General features: G+C 46.3%; 1 protein-coding gene across 2 annotated transcripts in view; it reads right to left on the bottom strand.

The window, feature by feature from the left end:
* Window positions 1–16,768, bottom strand: part of Smoc2 (SPARC related modular calcium binding 2) — a 129,326-nt gene that overhangs the window by 74,699 nt on the left and 37,859 nt on the right. For both annotated transcript variants that reach the window (XM_006227958.4, NM_001106215.2), the window contains exon 2: window positions 10,137–10,308. In XM_006227958.4, the coding sequence (XP_006228020.1) occupies window positions 10,137–10,308 (172 nt within the window). The remainder of the gene's footprint in view (window positions 1–10,136; window positions 10,309–16,768) is intronic.

Below are 16,768 nucleotides of genomic sequence, written 5' to 3'. Positions count from 1 at the left end.
TGATACTCCACAGTAGCCCAACACCTAGTGGGGCTGAGGCTACCTTCTATGGGAGTCAAGACTCACCTCTTTCCTCCGCATCTTAGTCTCCAGGATCTCACAGTCTGTACCAAACCATCAGAGAAACGTGGTGATAAAAAGCTAACCATGCCACAGCTCATGAGAAAAACGAAGCTGATTTATTTAGTGATATGAAGCATGAGGACTGGATGACTGGTAGAAATGGTAAAGTCCAAAAGCAACCAAGCGGACTGGGCAAGGAGCTCAGTGGTAAGGTGCTGCCTCTCTGCATCAGGCCCTGTGCTCAATTCCACGCACGAACACAGAAAGAACATTGAGGGCCAGTGAGATAGCTCAGCGGCACAGGCCAACAACTCAGTGACCTAAGCTCAACTCCTAGGAAAAAACCTGTAATACAAACTGTCCTCTGACCCCCACAGGGGCACTGTAGCATGTGCCGCACATATTCATACAAATACACAAACACACACACACACACACACACACAAAGAGACAGAGACAGACAGAGACAGAAAGATATGAAAGAGATGATAGATACATAGACACAAAGATAGATACATAGATGGATACATAGGTAGATACATAAATACATAAATATATAGATATATACATAGATGGTACATAGATAAATGAGATAGATATAGAAAGAGATAGATATGCAAATAAATATAAATAAAGTAATACAGTTTTAAAAATCTAAAGTATATTTGATTTCTCTCTAGGGAAAATGTATCTGCACACGTGAGTACAGAGCACGAATGAGTTAAGTCCTCACAGAGGGATACTAATGTTCTTTCTTTTCTGTTGGCCAGACAGGCCCTGGCAGGTGAGTTCCTGGCTTGTTTCAGATGCCAGCAAGGAGGCTTCGGGTGTGGGTCTAACACTAACTGTGACCCAACTCGCCATGCTGGGGAGAGGGTAACAGGTCCTAAGGATCAAACACACCAAAGCATTGTAAGGCCTGCCACCCTGTGCACCGTGCTCTGGGGACAACACAGCAAGTCCCACCCTTCAGTTTGACCACACTGAATTTAACCCTGGAGACAAATCCGTTGCCAGCATTCCTGTCTCCCGGTTGAAGTAAGCAGCGTCCAGATCAAGAACACTGCAGCCTCTTACCTCCCAGAGAAAGGTCACCCCAAGCCATCCATTTCTCTTTTCTACACAGTTACTCCTGGGAGCTACAGCCCATGTTGTCATTGTGGGTACTGACCAGATGCACCAGCTTCAGCGCAGCGACTCTGGGGACATGGGTGACTCCTCCTCCTGTCTTTGCCTCCCCAAAGCAGGGATTGTGATCAGATCATATGCTGTTGTTGCCAGCTGTTTATGTGGGCCCTGGGAATTGAACTCTTCATGATTATGAGCTGTCACTTTTCTGAGTGAGCCATCTCTGGGTCAACACGTGGTTTCAGTGCAGTCTGTGTTAGCTGAATAGAAACCATGGATTTGCTGGCTTCTTTACTTATTTTTTGAATGACCAGAGGCTAGGGGACACATAGACCCATAAGCCATTCCTAATACTTGAGCCATCATAAAACATCCCGGAAGAGCGTAAGCACAGCATAATTTTTCAAGCAACATTTTGTTTCGTCCTTGGCTCATAGTTCCCTACAGCCTTCACATCACCTTGATCAAGCCATTTCCAAATTTGAAAATCTGTATACTGGGATACTCATTCCAAGTTCATGGATGGCGTGTCCCAGGCTAGTGTGTCATAGGAGACAATGGCAACAAATGAATAAAATCTGTGAAATCCAAGTATCAGGTAACTATCATCTCCTGATGGCAAGCCACCGGCCTGCCACATCTCACTCCATACATTACTGCCAAGTCTGACCAGGGTCTCCACCAGGGAGACACCCCAGAGGCAGGGTCTTTGGGGGATCCACACTCCAAACTGGCAACATCTCCTTCTATTCCTCCTCGGACACTAAGCCATTATGCCCCTGATACATACAGCCACCCAGACCAAAGGAATGAAAACCTTTCGCACCTTGAGCATTATATTTTCCCACACCTAAATTTTCAGTCGATTTTAAAAGAATAGAATACAAGTATTATTTCAGCAGAGTTTCATTTACTGGTGTTAAATTTATATTACTGTTCTTTTATTCTTTATGCTTATACGAAGTACTTTAGAAAATAAACAATTCCCTGTTCAGGACCTCATTGAGATAGTTTACTCTGGGTCTTTTGTTTGAATATAAAAATCCTCAAAACCTAAGAAAAATAAGTATTAGTGTGGTACCCCTGAACAGTACATAAAAACTCCCCTCTGAGCCGTCTCCAGTTCAGGTCAGTGGTGTTTCCTCCAGTCCTGGTGTGGGATGACCACCGCCCTCTGCTGCCTCCACCCTGTCCAACTCCAGCACACTGCTGTCACCCTTGACAGAATCCCTCATCCAGTACAGACACCCTCTACCCCGGCACCTCTCTTCATCTAAGGATTGACCTATTCTGGGCATGTTGTATGGAGAGCCACAGGCCCTTGGTGTCTCACGGCACACCCCAGCTGCAGCATGGGCAGTGCTTCCTGTGGTTCACCACCTGCTGCCCAACACTGGCAGACCCCATGTTTTGACCACCATGTACGTGCCTCACAGATTATCTGCAGGTCAGCTCTGAGTGCCTTATTTCATGCCCTCGTGGTTTAACACAGGGGTCGGCTGTCACCATTGGAATAGTTGCTGGGGGCTGGGGGGGTCCACACTGGCTGAACTGCTTGACTTCCCACTGACAAGGGCCACGATGCTACCCTGTGCATTTCCCAATAGCTATGTCTTCTCTCCTTTTAAACTGCCATAGCCACCTCAGGGAGCATGACTCAGTATTTTTAAAGCTATGTCATAAGAAAAATCAATTTAGCTAGCAATTCCAATGTTAGTATTCTCACTAGGACTGGAGAGATAGCTCAGCACTTAAAAGTATGGCTGCTCTTTCGGAGGGTCCAAGATCAGTTCCCATTGGGCAGCTCATAATCATGTATAACTCCATCTCCAGGGGATCCAACAGTCTCTTCTGGCTTCTGTACACACGCACGCGCACACACACACACACACACACACACACACACACACACACACACACAGCATATACTCAGATAGACACCACACATACACAAATACATTCACCAACACATACCCATAAGAAAATTCCAATTAAATACATTTATTAATAATTTATCACTTAATTGTATATAATTTACTTTTTACTAGAACAGAGAAAGAATCTTTGATGCAAATTAAATGAGACATTTTGGAGACCTTTTGCTCTGACCTGAAAGAGCCAAGATTTTTACAAATAAAGCAGCAGGGCGCCACTAACAATATCCAAACAGAAGTTTTCGATGAATTCTTGATTAATACTAATACATTTTGGAAACGACTTTTTTCCAATCTCAATTGAAAAGTAAAGTAGATCCCAGAGGGTTCACAGGATTGTTTGTGTATAAATTTATATTAACCCAGAAATGGTGTTGCCTGTTATTGAAGAAACAGTTAGCAGTGGTTTGCTATGATGATTTCTCGTGTGTGTTGGGGAGTGGGGAGGTCTGTGTGTGTGTGTGTGTGTGTGTGTGTGTGTGTGTGTGTTTAATGGGAAGAAAGCAATTTCCCATCTTGCAGAAACCACTCAGGACAGAATCAAGCAGTCATTGGAAGAGATTGCTTTGCCGGATGTTTTCTATCAAGGAATCTTCGTGAGAAGGAGCTGTGAAGAGGGGCAGTCGGGGGCATTTTCAGGTTTGTGTGATTGAGCAGCTCGTGGTATCTATGCACAGTAGGCACCTCCTTCAGGGACCCCTGTTCAGCAGGAGCAGTTAGAGACCAACCTCCTGCCAGGGCTCTGCTCGCCCATGCCGCATGCCGCAATGTTGCATGCCAAACTACAGATAGTGCCTCTGTCTTAGCGTGCGTTATATCACTATGATGCAGACCGTGAGCAAGAGTAACCTGGAGAGCAAAGGGTTTATTTGGGTTATAATTTTACTGGGGGAAGCCAGGGCAGGAAATGAAGCAGGAACCTGGTTGCAGAAACTCAAGCAAAGGCCGTGGAGGGATGCTGCTTACTGGCTTGCTGACCCTGGCTTGGAATCCAGGTCCATCTGCCCAAGGTGGTAGCACTCACAATGGGCTGGGCCATCCCATAAGAAATTATTAATCAAGAAAATGCCCCACAAACCTGCCTACAGGCAATCTGATGGAAGATTTTTCTCAACTATGGTTCTTCTTCCCAGATAATTCTGAAGCAGCCAGGGTGGCCTTTAACATGTGTCTTGTACAGAGCCAACTCGTCTTGGAGGTGGATAAATGTCTCAGTACCTTTGAACATGGAGCAGAGCAGGCAGACAAGGGCACAGGTTTAAGTCTATGGGTCACTCAGTCGTCATGGGTACTGCAAAGGCCATGTGAACTCTCTGGGGTCAAGAGCAGATTTCACTACTATTTCCTAGGGCTCCATGTAGTGGCCACAGAAATGACAGACTAGGAGAGCCTTGCCTTTGATGTTCATGGCCTCAAATAAAAACAGACGCTGCATTTCAAAGCTGTAATACTTTACCCACTTGTAATTTAAGGCCAGACTCTGAAAAAGAGAGACGATTCTGCAGTGACCCTTAGATTGAAAGCACACTTCCCATCCGTACAATGATGTGCTGTGGTGGGAACCTAGGGCTAGCAGGGCACCCTCTCCCAGCAGGTCCCTGCTCTCTCTAGCAATCAGCTAAAACAGCTCGCCCTGCACTTACAATAACAGAACAGTAAGTCCATTTAACTTCCCATGACAACGGAAAAACTGTGATTATAGAACTAGAGAAACAGAGGCAAAAATTTCATCTTAAACTCATAAGGCATACAAATAGAAAGTGCTGGCATACAGTTGGCATTGCAAAGGGACATGAAGGTAAGCAATGAGGGTCACTCCATGTGTTAAAGTGAGAGGCCGTTTCTATGGCGTGTAAACAAGGGATGTGTGACCATCACCATCCTGTCACAGGAACCCACCTCCCTCCCGGCATGTCAGAATGGATGATGATGCAATCCCCAGCTTCTTTATGGTGAAGGTTGACTGCCAGCCCTCCAGAGGGAGAGGCCGGCTGATGCCACACACAAGAGCTCCTTCCTCATGGAAGCTGCACCCTGAGATCACAGCTGAGCTGGAGCAAACAGAAGGGGCCGTTTCCAACTTAGTGTCCCATAGCATTTGCTTGCGTTTCTGGCTATGGCTTGTCTGGGAAAGGGGCGAAGTCCCTGTGGTGACTTCTCAAGCCTACGATGACACAGCAGCAAGGGAAGCTGAGCATGGTGCAGGTGGGGCTGCTGTAAGGGACAAGCAGGGAGGGCTGGGGGACAGAAATGCTCTCTCTGAGGACTGTATCCATGGGAAAAAAGACATGCCAGTTAGATGCTGGATGGAGAAGAGCCACAGACACCCTTGTACACTCAGGAGCAAAGCCAAGCACACCCTCACTGTGCACCCACACTCATACCTGCACGCTCATATGTGTGCGTGCACACTCACACTTGCATCTGTGTGAAGTCATATACTCGCACCTGCACACATGTATGTGCACATGCGTGTCCCTCACACTACACAGAGCTCTCATGGACAGCTGGTTTCCTCCGTGGAGCTCAGGTAGATCCACCCCTCACTGAAGCAGCCAACAGAACCATCCAAGCTCTTCCCATGGGTCACCATAGTCCTGCGTGCAGCTGCAGGCAGCATAGTCGCAATGCTTCCTTTACCACTCCCACGGGATTGTCTTTAAAGGTGAGACCATGAATGATTGTGTACAGAAAATGGGCAGATGTTGGAGCTTGTGAGCAGTTTCTAGTTTGCTAGTTGCCCATCAGTGAAAATGTGTTAGAAGTGTTTTAGAAAGAAGAAACCTTCTCATCTTCTCAGATGAGAACACCCGGCATTCATGTGGTCGTGGAGATGGAAGACAAATGTATTCTCCACTCCTCTATAGAAGAGAGGTCCTGACTCCCAGAGCTCCCTAGTCTGAGGGTCTCAAAAGCTGGGGAGCTGAGCTTGGGGGGGAAGCGGGAGAATCAACTTTTAATCTCTGTCAGATAATGGTTCTGAGCCACTGTGGCCCATCCTGTCACCGTGAGAACTCAGCAACCTCTGAGTTCAACTGTTTACTCTCATCATGGCGTCAGACCACCCTGTGAGTTCAGGCCTCCCAGTGGCCAGTGTTAGAGCTCTCCTATGTCAGGGATCCCAGTGTTGGTGAGTGGCGGGCACAGGAGGACCGGGCTGCCAACCAAACATCTGTACTCTCCACATGAGTCTACTTCGAGCTTTTGGTCTAGAAACCTTCAAGGGAGGTGTTTCTGGAAATCTATTATAGTTTTGTTCCCAGAAATCTCAAAATAATCCCAAGGTTTCCTGGCATGTGACCTTTTCCTTTATTTTCTTCTTTTCTTTTCCTTTGTTTTTTTTTTAATTCAGTTCCAGAGATTTTGTTGAAAAGAAAAGCAGCCGTACTGGTTCCAGATCAAAAGAAAAAATATTAATATGTTTGCCGAGTTCCGAAAACACAACTCCACAAATTTCTATGAAAACACGAGAAAAATCCACCAGTCTAAACCACTGCAACTCCAGTTGGGGTCAATGTCAAATTGTGACGGGAGACATGCACATTTTAATCCTATTTAATTAAATGTGAAATAAAATATCTTAATTGTTGTTTCCAAACCAGCACATGCAAAAGAGACAGGCCCACAAATCTGTCACCCACAAAATATGTAAAAATGGCCTCAAAATAGAGATGGCTAGCTGTAGCTGAACATTTTACAGCTCCGGGAAGCAGGGTGCACATGACTCTTGTACAGCTCACAGCATTTGTAGTCTTGGAAAAGGAAGAAGATATTGTCATGTCAGCCACGATTCGCTGTGTGGCAGCCAGCGCTGTGCCTGGGTTCCATGGCATGGATCCATTCCTATAAACTATCTCTCCGATGGTTGATATGCAAGGCGGGAGGTGATGTTACCCAGTTGACGTTAGAAACCAGGTAAGCAATGTTTGGTAGTGTAGGTCACCTAGGCAAAGACCCCACCCCTGTGTCAATTCTTTCCTCTCAGGGTGAGGTAGGTGAAGACATACCCTAGCAGATAAAATTCACCCACCACAGATGGGAGCAAGATAGAGCTTCTTGGGGTCCCGTCTGTACCCCAATGTACTAAAGGTGTGTGCTGTCCACCTGGGTTGAAGACCACACGCATGGAGGGCAACCTCTCCTCCAGGACTGCATTTGCTGCCTGGGCTGACTACAGCCCTGCAGAAGCACAACACAGAACGCTGCTGGAGTCTGTGGTGTTTTTATGGTAACCCTTACTCTGTATGTCACGCTTGTTTTGGAGAGGTGTCACATTTGACTGACTTTCCCCATTGTGTTTTTAGAAGTTTCAAGTGTTTGATATAAAATTTCCTCCATTAGGGGTTGAGAATTCCACCAAGAAAATTATCCAGGAACCGGAGGCTGCCTGCAAACAGCCATGACCCAGAACACGCCGAGAGAACATCTCTGTCCCCTTCAAACTGACCCCTGTCACAATTAAATCAAATTGAGACCAGAGACAGTGGAAGTCCAAGCCCTGGGGAGACACCTCACACTAGGGACAGGAGAGCACTCCACTGTTATTTTTTTCTTCCCTTGAGGTCATAAAGTCCCCTGATCCACACCATACTTCTCATGTCTTTACTGGTCCTCAGTAACCATGGCAGCAGCTGCTCCGTCTGACCACTTCCTTGTGGTCCATCAGCAGGATGCCCAGCCGAGCCAAGAAAATGTGGCAGGAAGCAGGGACAAAGGATGCCAAGCTTTGTGGAGCCACGTGACCACCACCGCTTCCCACAGAGACCGTTTCTGAGAGCCAAGACCTCCTAGGCAATTGCTTCTAGAAGCTTCTGTAGGGGTTACATCCTGGTATTTAAAAGAAGTTCTCATTTATTCCTCTTCCTTCTGTTGCCTATAGCTGAGACAGCGACAGTCAAAGACATAAGATCGCATCTAATTTTTCCTTGAGTGTTTGATCAGCTCTCATGGCACAGACATCTGTGAGGGACAGGCATGGGGCCAGGCGTGGACTGCTGTCATATCTGCTGCCCTCAACCTCTGGTGCGATGCCTGTAGGGGATCCATTACACCCAGGGACACTCTTTCAGCCACACCATCTATTTGAATGTGTGAAGATGCTGGGAAGAGTGGTCCGTGGTTGGATTTGCAAGCGTGGACTGGAATTTGAATTTGTAGGCTGCTCACTCTCAAGCTACAGGGTGCTGTGAGGAAGCACAGATTCCTGTGGTGTCCACGTGGTACCACCTCACTCTTCAGAAACTGCGGGGTGGAGCTGAATGGAACGTTTCTGAGACCACAGAGCACTGTTTAAGGAGTCTCTTGGGGAGACAGAAGCAGCCACTCACCCGAGTCATCGACCCTACGGAATGTCAGTGCCCGTTCCTGGGGACATGTGAACATGTTTGCAGAGGTATGTGTGTTACAACATGGATGCTACGCAAGAAATAAAAATTAGATTTTTCTAACTCTTGTCTTCTCTGAAAAAAATTAAACATCTAGAGACAAATAGCAATAGGACAAAGTAATAATATGGTGTATGTAATATCAGGTAGGTGAGAGTCAATAAGGTATTTATTTTAGGTTTTTTTTCCCAATAAACAGGAATGGATGTTTAGAGCCAAAGAAGGTCATTAGTAAGTGGCATTTAACCTAAGTGTCCCCTTTTCCTCATAACCACTAAGGAAGGCCACTGGGTTACGTGGTTTCTGTGACACTGAGTATTTTTGTTGTAGTATTGGGTTGTTTATGTTCTTGTTTGTTTTGCTTTTCCAAGTCAGGGTCTCACGGCATAGCCATATTGGCCTTGAACTCAAAGTGCTCTCCTAGGCTCACCCTCCCAAGAACTAGGATTATGATCATGACTCACCATCACTAGCCCTAGCCCCAGGTACTAAACCTGGGGCTCCATTCATTCTAGACAAGCAGGCTACCACTGGGCTACCTCCCACTCCCTCTCCACCTCTCAATTACCTTGAGGCATGGTCTCACTAAGCAGTCCAGACAGGCTTTGAACTTGGGATTCTCCTGCCTCAGCTTCCCAAGTGATAGGATTGCAGGTGTGCTCTTGAGACTGAGACGTTTGCTCTTGGCAGCGGGAGAGCCTTCTGAGTTAAAGGTCAGTCTGTCTGCATTACCTGTAACAATGGCCCAGGGCTGCCCAGCAGAGCTCCGCACTTTGACAGAAAGAGTAAACAACTTGGCAGCTGGGTTAATTGAAGGCAGAGGCATGGCCCTGGCGGTTAATGTGGTTGGGCTGTTTAGCTGGGAGGATTGTCAGAGATAATGGCTCATCAACACACATCTTCTCAGGACCGTTTTAATCTGTGTGGTCTTGTTTCCCAGAGATTCAGAGAAAGTAAATCCCCTTTGAAAGCACTGTGTGCTTGCCGCTAAGCTGAACCCTTCATTACTGTTCGAGGCTCTTCCAGACTTGCTCTAAGCTGTAACTCTGGATCTAGTTGCTAATCTGAAGACTGATTAAGTCCAAGGGTAACGTCCACATCAAACTGACCTCACTCACAGGAAAAAAAAAAAGAGGAGCTGATAATCATTTTAGAGCACTTCGAGGCAAAAACAAACAACCCTGAAGTGCTTATGATAAATTTGTTTTATGACAACACGAAACACTTTGGGGAAATCAGGAAATTTGTAAAAATGACTGCTTTGCAGCTAGATGGTTCAGTTGGTAAAGTTTCTTGCCTAGCATGCAAGGGGCCCTGGATTTAGTCCCCAGCTGACCATAAACCCCAAGTTCTTGTTCCCATCCTTAATCCCAGCACTCTGGAAGTGGAAGCACAAAGATCAGAAGTTCAAGGCCAGCCTTTGCTACATAGTAAGTTCCTGGCTAACCTAGTCTACATCAAGCACTGTCTCAAAAAGTATTACTTTAAGATTCATAAAAATGACTCTTCACACACTCTGAGAAATAGTTGCCAATTCAGAAGGTTTCAAGCTGCTAGGCTTGAAAGTAAATTGTCTATGCCCTTGCCACATAGGCACCATCTTCCGGCCATGGCCTCTGCGGCTCACCTTTGCAGTTCCCACGGTGGGCAATCTCCAGCTGGGGATCTTTGCACTTGGCCCGCTGGAACTCACATCTAGACAGGAAGGTCCTCCCATCTGAGGCGCAGAGCGGCTTCTGAGGGGAGCTGGGGCAGTCCAGGCTGCAGTCTCTGTCTTTGTCTTGATCGACTCTCAAGAACTTGGGGAAGAAAGAGAAGTGAGAGCTGTTTAAAGAACTCACATTGAGGAGACAGGAGCACAGAGCACACAGAGAACAAACTCCGAAGAAATACGGCCACTCCACGCTCACATCTCACAGAAGCACCAAGGGAATCACTTTCCAAATAGTTCGACATCCATTTCACAAGGTGATAATAGCTGACCACAAGTCCGTATCTAAGGTCTGATGGGAAGACAGATGCAGCTCTTTGTAAGTGGAAGGAACTCCCCCATTCACCTTCCCCTTAGAAACCTGAGGAAGGGGCTCGCCTACTCGGCCATCCTCATAAAGTTCTACAGGTGGCATCGTGGCCGTTGTGGTTGTTGTTGCCGCCGCTGCTGCTGCTGCTGTTCCTCTCTATAGCCCCTTTCTTTAGCAGTTCACTCAAGGTCAATGTCTTCTCATACCTCTGGAAGTCAATGTTTATACCCTTCAGGAACTGGCAGGTCAGGCTTTTTTTAATAAAATGGCTCCGTTGTCAGAATACATTTGTGTATCCCTTACCTAAATAGGTTACTGGTTTTTCTTTTGTCTTTTTGTTGATTTTCTTGAGACATGGTGTTCTGTAAGCCCAGGGTGGCCTCAAACTTGCTATGGAGTCAAGGATGGTTTTGAACTCCTAATTCCCCTACCCTCACCTTCCAAGCTCTCAGATTACTGGGGTACACTACTTCATTTGTAATTTTTAACCTTATGCTTTGAAAGTTCTTGTTTTTCAACAAGCATTGAAATATTTGCTAAATGAATTGCTCGGTCCCAAAATTGAGAGGCTGATGCATCCCTGTGAAACGCCTTGAACTCCTCTTACGACACATCTTCCCTCTGCAGAAAGAGTAGGTTCTAAAGGTCGCACTTCCTCACAAGTTCTCACTGAGAACTGAGACCCTCTCTGTAGAAACCATAGTGGATTTGCATGGTGTAGTTCCCAGGAACACACTGCCTGGGCTTTCGGGCTTTCTTTTCCTCTCTTATGCCCTTGGGTTTGCGATAACTCCTAGGAAAATCTCAACGTAAACCCCTCTGACTCTGCCCATTCACCTTGGACAAGGGATCGGGATCCTGACCAACCTCCACCTTTCTGCCTATTCCTTATGTGCCAGACCTTGTCCTGTCTAGTCATACAACAGGCCAGGTAGAAGAGCCAAATGAACATGGCCATTTCTCTGGTTGAGTGCCTCGCATGATGCAGTGTCTCATCTATGAAACCAAGGTCCATCTTTCATTTAGACACATAGCCTTAGATGGGCCTCATCAGTCATATTCCCTGATGGGAAGACAATGCTGGCCACTTTGAGAAAATACCAAATGTTCTGGGGTGAGGGAAGAACACCGTCCTGGGGCTCAGCTCCACTCTGCAGCCCGGAGTTTATAGACAAAGCTGCACCACAAGCCTTAAGAAGGTTTTGGACATCTCAACAGATGCTGCTTCTAACTATTGTAGCCTTACGTTGGTTACACACTGTCACCAGGAGACATGGTCCCTGGGAGGATGGTGACACAGACTCTCCTTACTCCCTCATCTATGAACAAGGTGGCTCTGGGGTGTCAACCCAGGGCCGAGCTGTAGAAATTGAAGCCTTCAAGTTCAGGACCTCGGTTCGATGCCTCAGCAAGATTGCTGGTGTGAGAAGGCCTTCACGCCTCACTGACTCTGAGTTATGTTTGTAGACCTTTGAAACTAAGGGAAACTGTTGAACAAGAGACACTTTGTCATGAGTTACAGTTCTGGGTGAAACCTGAAGACCAGGAAGACACCTGTGAAGCCAGGGCAGACATAAGGAGACAGCTGGACCAGGACTCTGTGCCTAAAATAAGGATGGCTGTTAGCATCAGAGATGGGACACTACATAACGCTTTGGGCACTCACAGACTCCTCATGTGTGAAATGGAGACGATAAAACAACACTCATTCTGTAGGATCACCATGAATATAAAACGAGATCATATTCGGAAAATATCTTGGCCAGACATGAAGAAGTAAGTCACTGGCAGTGATCCCTACCAATCACATACCTAGAGTCTATCATTTTAATGTGCATGAGTCCACTGTGGCTTCTCCACAAATACTATTTATACTATGTGAGCTCCAGGCACACCTCCCACATGTGATTATCTCCAGGTGAAATACTGAGAGTGTGAAGTAAAAGAGCTAGATTAGGTTAAAGGGGGATGGTGAATCTTTAATAAAGTGTTAGAAAGACATAGGAAGACTCAGGAAAAGGAAAATGGAAGCTTGGCTTTGTCTCAGGGTGGCTGGAGTCAGTTAGGGGACATTTGGAGTCAGGTAGACAGGGAGAGGCTAGGGCTAGAGGTCACTTTCCCTAAGGTGGGAAAAATGTCACCTTGCATGAGGAGTAAAGGTAGACCACTGAAATGCACATGCACATAACCCCAACTCCACCACATTGCTGAAGGACTCTGAACTGGAATCCTAGACAGAGCAGGAGACATCTAACACAAGCAGGCCATCCACATATCTATATATATTCTCTCTCTCTCTCTCTCTCTCTCTCTCTCTCTCTCTCTCTCTTTCTCTCATGTGTGTGTGTGTGTGTAATGTTCTCTGTGTGTGTGTTCTCTCTGCTCTGTCTGTTCTATCTGTTCTCTCTCTCTCTCTCCCTCCCTCCCTCCCTGCCTCCTTCCTCCCTCTTCCTCCCCTGTTTTATTATTTAATTTAGTGGACATAAAATCTTATTCACATATTTATAAACACATTTGACATGTCCATTTTGGGTCCTATGACCTGACATGTCCTCGAATTTTCTCAGTTTCTTGAGTGTGCGGTCAGGAATCCACAGCTGAACTCAGTGTGGGTCAAGGTGCCCGTCTTCCTCTGTATCTCTCCTTCTGGTGCCCTTGAGCATCTCCCTTCCACCTTCCACCATCCCCCCTCCTTCCTCCCTCCATTTTCCCCTCCCTCCCTGTTTTATTATTTGATCTAGTAGACATAAAACTTCGTTCACATATTTATAAACACATTAGACATGTCCATTTTGGGTCCTATGACCTGACATGTCCTCTAATTTCCTCAGCTTCTTGTGTGTGGTCAGGAATCCACAGCTGAACTAGTGTGGGTCAGGGTGCCCGTCTTCCCTGTATCTCCCTTTCTCGTGCCCCTGAGTGTGTCCTCTTATCTCTTTCTCTTCCTTGCCTCCTCCTCCTTCTCTCAGTGATGGAAGTGGGTGCTTTTGCTTATTGTCAGCCCATCATCCGCTGCTACGGTTTGTGTTTAGAAGAGTCAGTGGGAACTTCCTTACCCTAGATTCTTCTTAATAAGATACCATATGGCTGCTATTACTTCAGTACAAGAGTTACCCGTGGCAATAAGAGAATTACCTTCCTCAGCAGTCGGTCATTAGTCTTTCGGGTCAGACATGATGTATCTGCAAACTCACTGTGCGGTCCTGAGGCAGGGCTGGGCTTCAGACAGACATGCTCTGTCTGAGGCCTCTTCACTCTAAAGTGTTTGTGGAAAGTTCCATGGTTCGTGGGCACTGTCCTCATCGACAAACAAGAAACAGTTTCCTATCCAAGACCCCAGGGGGGAGCAAGAAAGTGCCAATAAGGCATTAACAACTCTATTCTAGGTCACGGATCTGGGCCACCGCACGGCTTTGGGATGTGGAAGAACCTTCAGTGAACCCTCAGCAGTCAAGTTGGAACCCTGTAATTGGAAAACACTTGGAGACGGCTCTTACCCATTTACACACCTTCAGTGCCTCACACAGGACTGGCCTCATGTTGGTGCTCAATGCCGGTTTATTGCCTGAAAAGTCATGTCAATGAGGGAGGGGGAAATGGGAGGGCAAGAGGAGGAGGTCGAGAGAGTGCTGCAGGCTTCCGTGATGACACCCAGAGCTCACAGAACAGTGGACAGCCAGCAACCCTGAGAGGAACCTGTGGCTCCTCCCACCGTCTGTCCCTCTTTTCTGTCTTCTCCTTTTTAGCCGAGCCTTATCAGACTTCATTTCTCAGACTGTCTCCTTGCTTAGAGTTTGAACACGCTTGCTGTTACAGTGGTGAGCCAGGTTTTGGAAGATACTGGAAGCCTTCTTGCTGCAAGCATCATTTCCTTTCACTCAGATCCTTCTCATGAAATGCTACCAGTAGCCTACCTTGCAAAAGAGGCAGTGAGGCAGCCAATCACCATACTTCTGAGGTTTCATAGAGGGCAAGTGCAGTCATCCTCAGACTCAGAAGTCTGCTGCTAAAAAAACAAACCCTGAGGTCCTAGAAGGTGTTATACAGGAAATATGTGTGTGTGTTTATACATACGTGTATATGTGTACATATATCTACATGTGTATATATGTATATGTGTACATCATCCTCAGACTCAGAAGTCTGCTGCCAAAAATCAAACCCTGAGGGTTCTAGAAGGTGTTATACAGGAAATGTGTGTGTGTGTGTGTGTGTGTGTGTGTTTATATACATATGTGTATGTGTGTACATATATATCTACATATGCGTATGTGTATGTGTGTACATATATGTACATATGTATATGTGTGCACATGTGTGTACATATATCTACATGTGTGTATATGTATATGTGTACATATATGTACATATGTATATGTGTACATATACGTACATGTGTATATGTGTGTGCACATGTGTGTATTATGTACATATATGTACATATGTATATGTCTGTAGGTGTTCAAAGACTGTTCTCATGAGAACCCGAACCATAGAAATATACCAACAGTACCTGTACATGTGAGTTCAAGAGGCAACATATGCTGCAAGTCTGCCCAGTGCTGGATACCCAGCATGAAGCCTAGCCCTTTGCTTTACATCATGCTGCGTGCAGTGCTTCTCAGGCCCTCCGAGGATCAGAGGAACCCTAATGCTTAGCCAAATCAAAAGCAAACTTGGGGAAACAATTTTCCAAGCATAGAGAGACTGATAAGGGCTCCAGGATAAAATTATCCTTTCCTAGCCTTTTCTTAGGCACCAAATGCACAGGGAGAGGTGGTGGCATCAGTATCTGAGGCTCAGATTGTAGGATCATAGCTCACCAACACCCCACCTCTGGTCCCAAAGACAGGGTAGAATATCAGGAGTGCTCGCCTGTGATTGAATATCCTGTGGGTGGGGACCCCAGGCTGTACCTTAGGAAACAGTTCTCTCAGAGGCACCTGAGTTAATCTGCTATGCCACAGTTGGGCCTTTAGGATATAGTCCAATTTGGAGTTGGGAATGTAGCACAGTTGCTAATGTAATTGCATAGCATGCACAGAGCCCTGGTTGATCCCTAGTGTCATATAAAACCAGATATGATTGTGTATGCCTGTATTAAACACTCAGGAAGTAAAGGTGGGACAGTAAGAAATAAGGACATCTCCTACCACACAGGGAGTTCAAGGTCAGTCTGGACTACAGACCCTGTCTCTGTAAACCTCCTGATGGTTCCGCTGCTTTCTGGAGCCGTTCAACTATCACCTCCAGTAGATAGACACTGTTCTCCATGCTGTCCCAGATTTTTTGGAACCAATCATAGTATGTACCTGACGAGGTGATACAGTTTCTTGCTCTGGTTCTACCGCTCATTTCAAAGCCTCCTTAGCAAATTGCACTAAAGTATACACTACAGAGCATGAGACTAATCTGGATATCTGGGAACAGAGCATATAGGGAGATGGGACTGCCCAGAGTCAAACCCCAGTGAGGATCTAATATTATACACTGAAGTCATTCTAGCAAGGGCCAGGATCATGGGACCAAATAGGAAACAGAGGAGCCTGTCTTTGCAAGAAGCCTTAGTTCAGGAAAAATCCCCACCCTCTCATGCCAGGTGAGAGAGACTATGCCAAGAAAGGATGGCAGCCATGAGGTCTCACGAGGGCCTAAACCACCATTTATATTTTACAATTTATTTTTATTTGACACAGCCTGCACATTTGGCTGTTTGAGGTTGTCAGATCTCCCAAAACTGGAGTTACAGACAAGTGTGAGTGCTGGGAATTGAATTAGAGTCCTCTGGGAGACCAGCCAGTGCTCTTAACCACTCAGTCATTTCTCCATCCCCCACCATCTTTATATTTTAAAGAACTATGATATGAACCTGATCAAAGGCTCTTTGACCTCTGAGTGAAGGCCAATCAATGTCCACTGCTTGGCCCATCCAGCCCCGTGTGCTGTTGAAGATCACACACACACACACACACACACACACACACACACACACACACACCCATCACACAGCTCTGCCTGCACTCACTCACTTTTGCTTTTGGGGAAAAACACATTTCTCACGTTTTATAGAGTAGAATGAGTGTTTTCCAGAGTCCTGCAAGGGAGAAGCTCCCTGGGATGGTTGGTGCTAAGTGAACTCCCACTTGGGGCCTTGCTTTAGGAACTAGCTTGTGAATGAGCAGCTCCGAGACAATCCTGTGTTTCGTTGAAACAGGTACTTAGATTATGCTTCTGCTAA

This window comes from Rattus norvegicus, chromosome 1, assembly GCF_036323735.1.
Source record: "Rattus norvegicus strain BN/NHsdMcwi chromosome 1, GRCr8, whole genome shotgun sequence".
In the NCBI taxonomy this organism is placed as follows: domain Eukaryota; kingdom Metazoa; phylum Chordata; class Mammalia; order Rodentia; family Muridae; genus Rattus; species Rattus norvegicus.
Note: the sequence above shows the minus strand (reverse complement) of the source record. Positions and strands in the feature narration are given on the sequence as shown.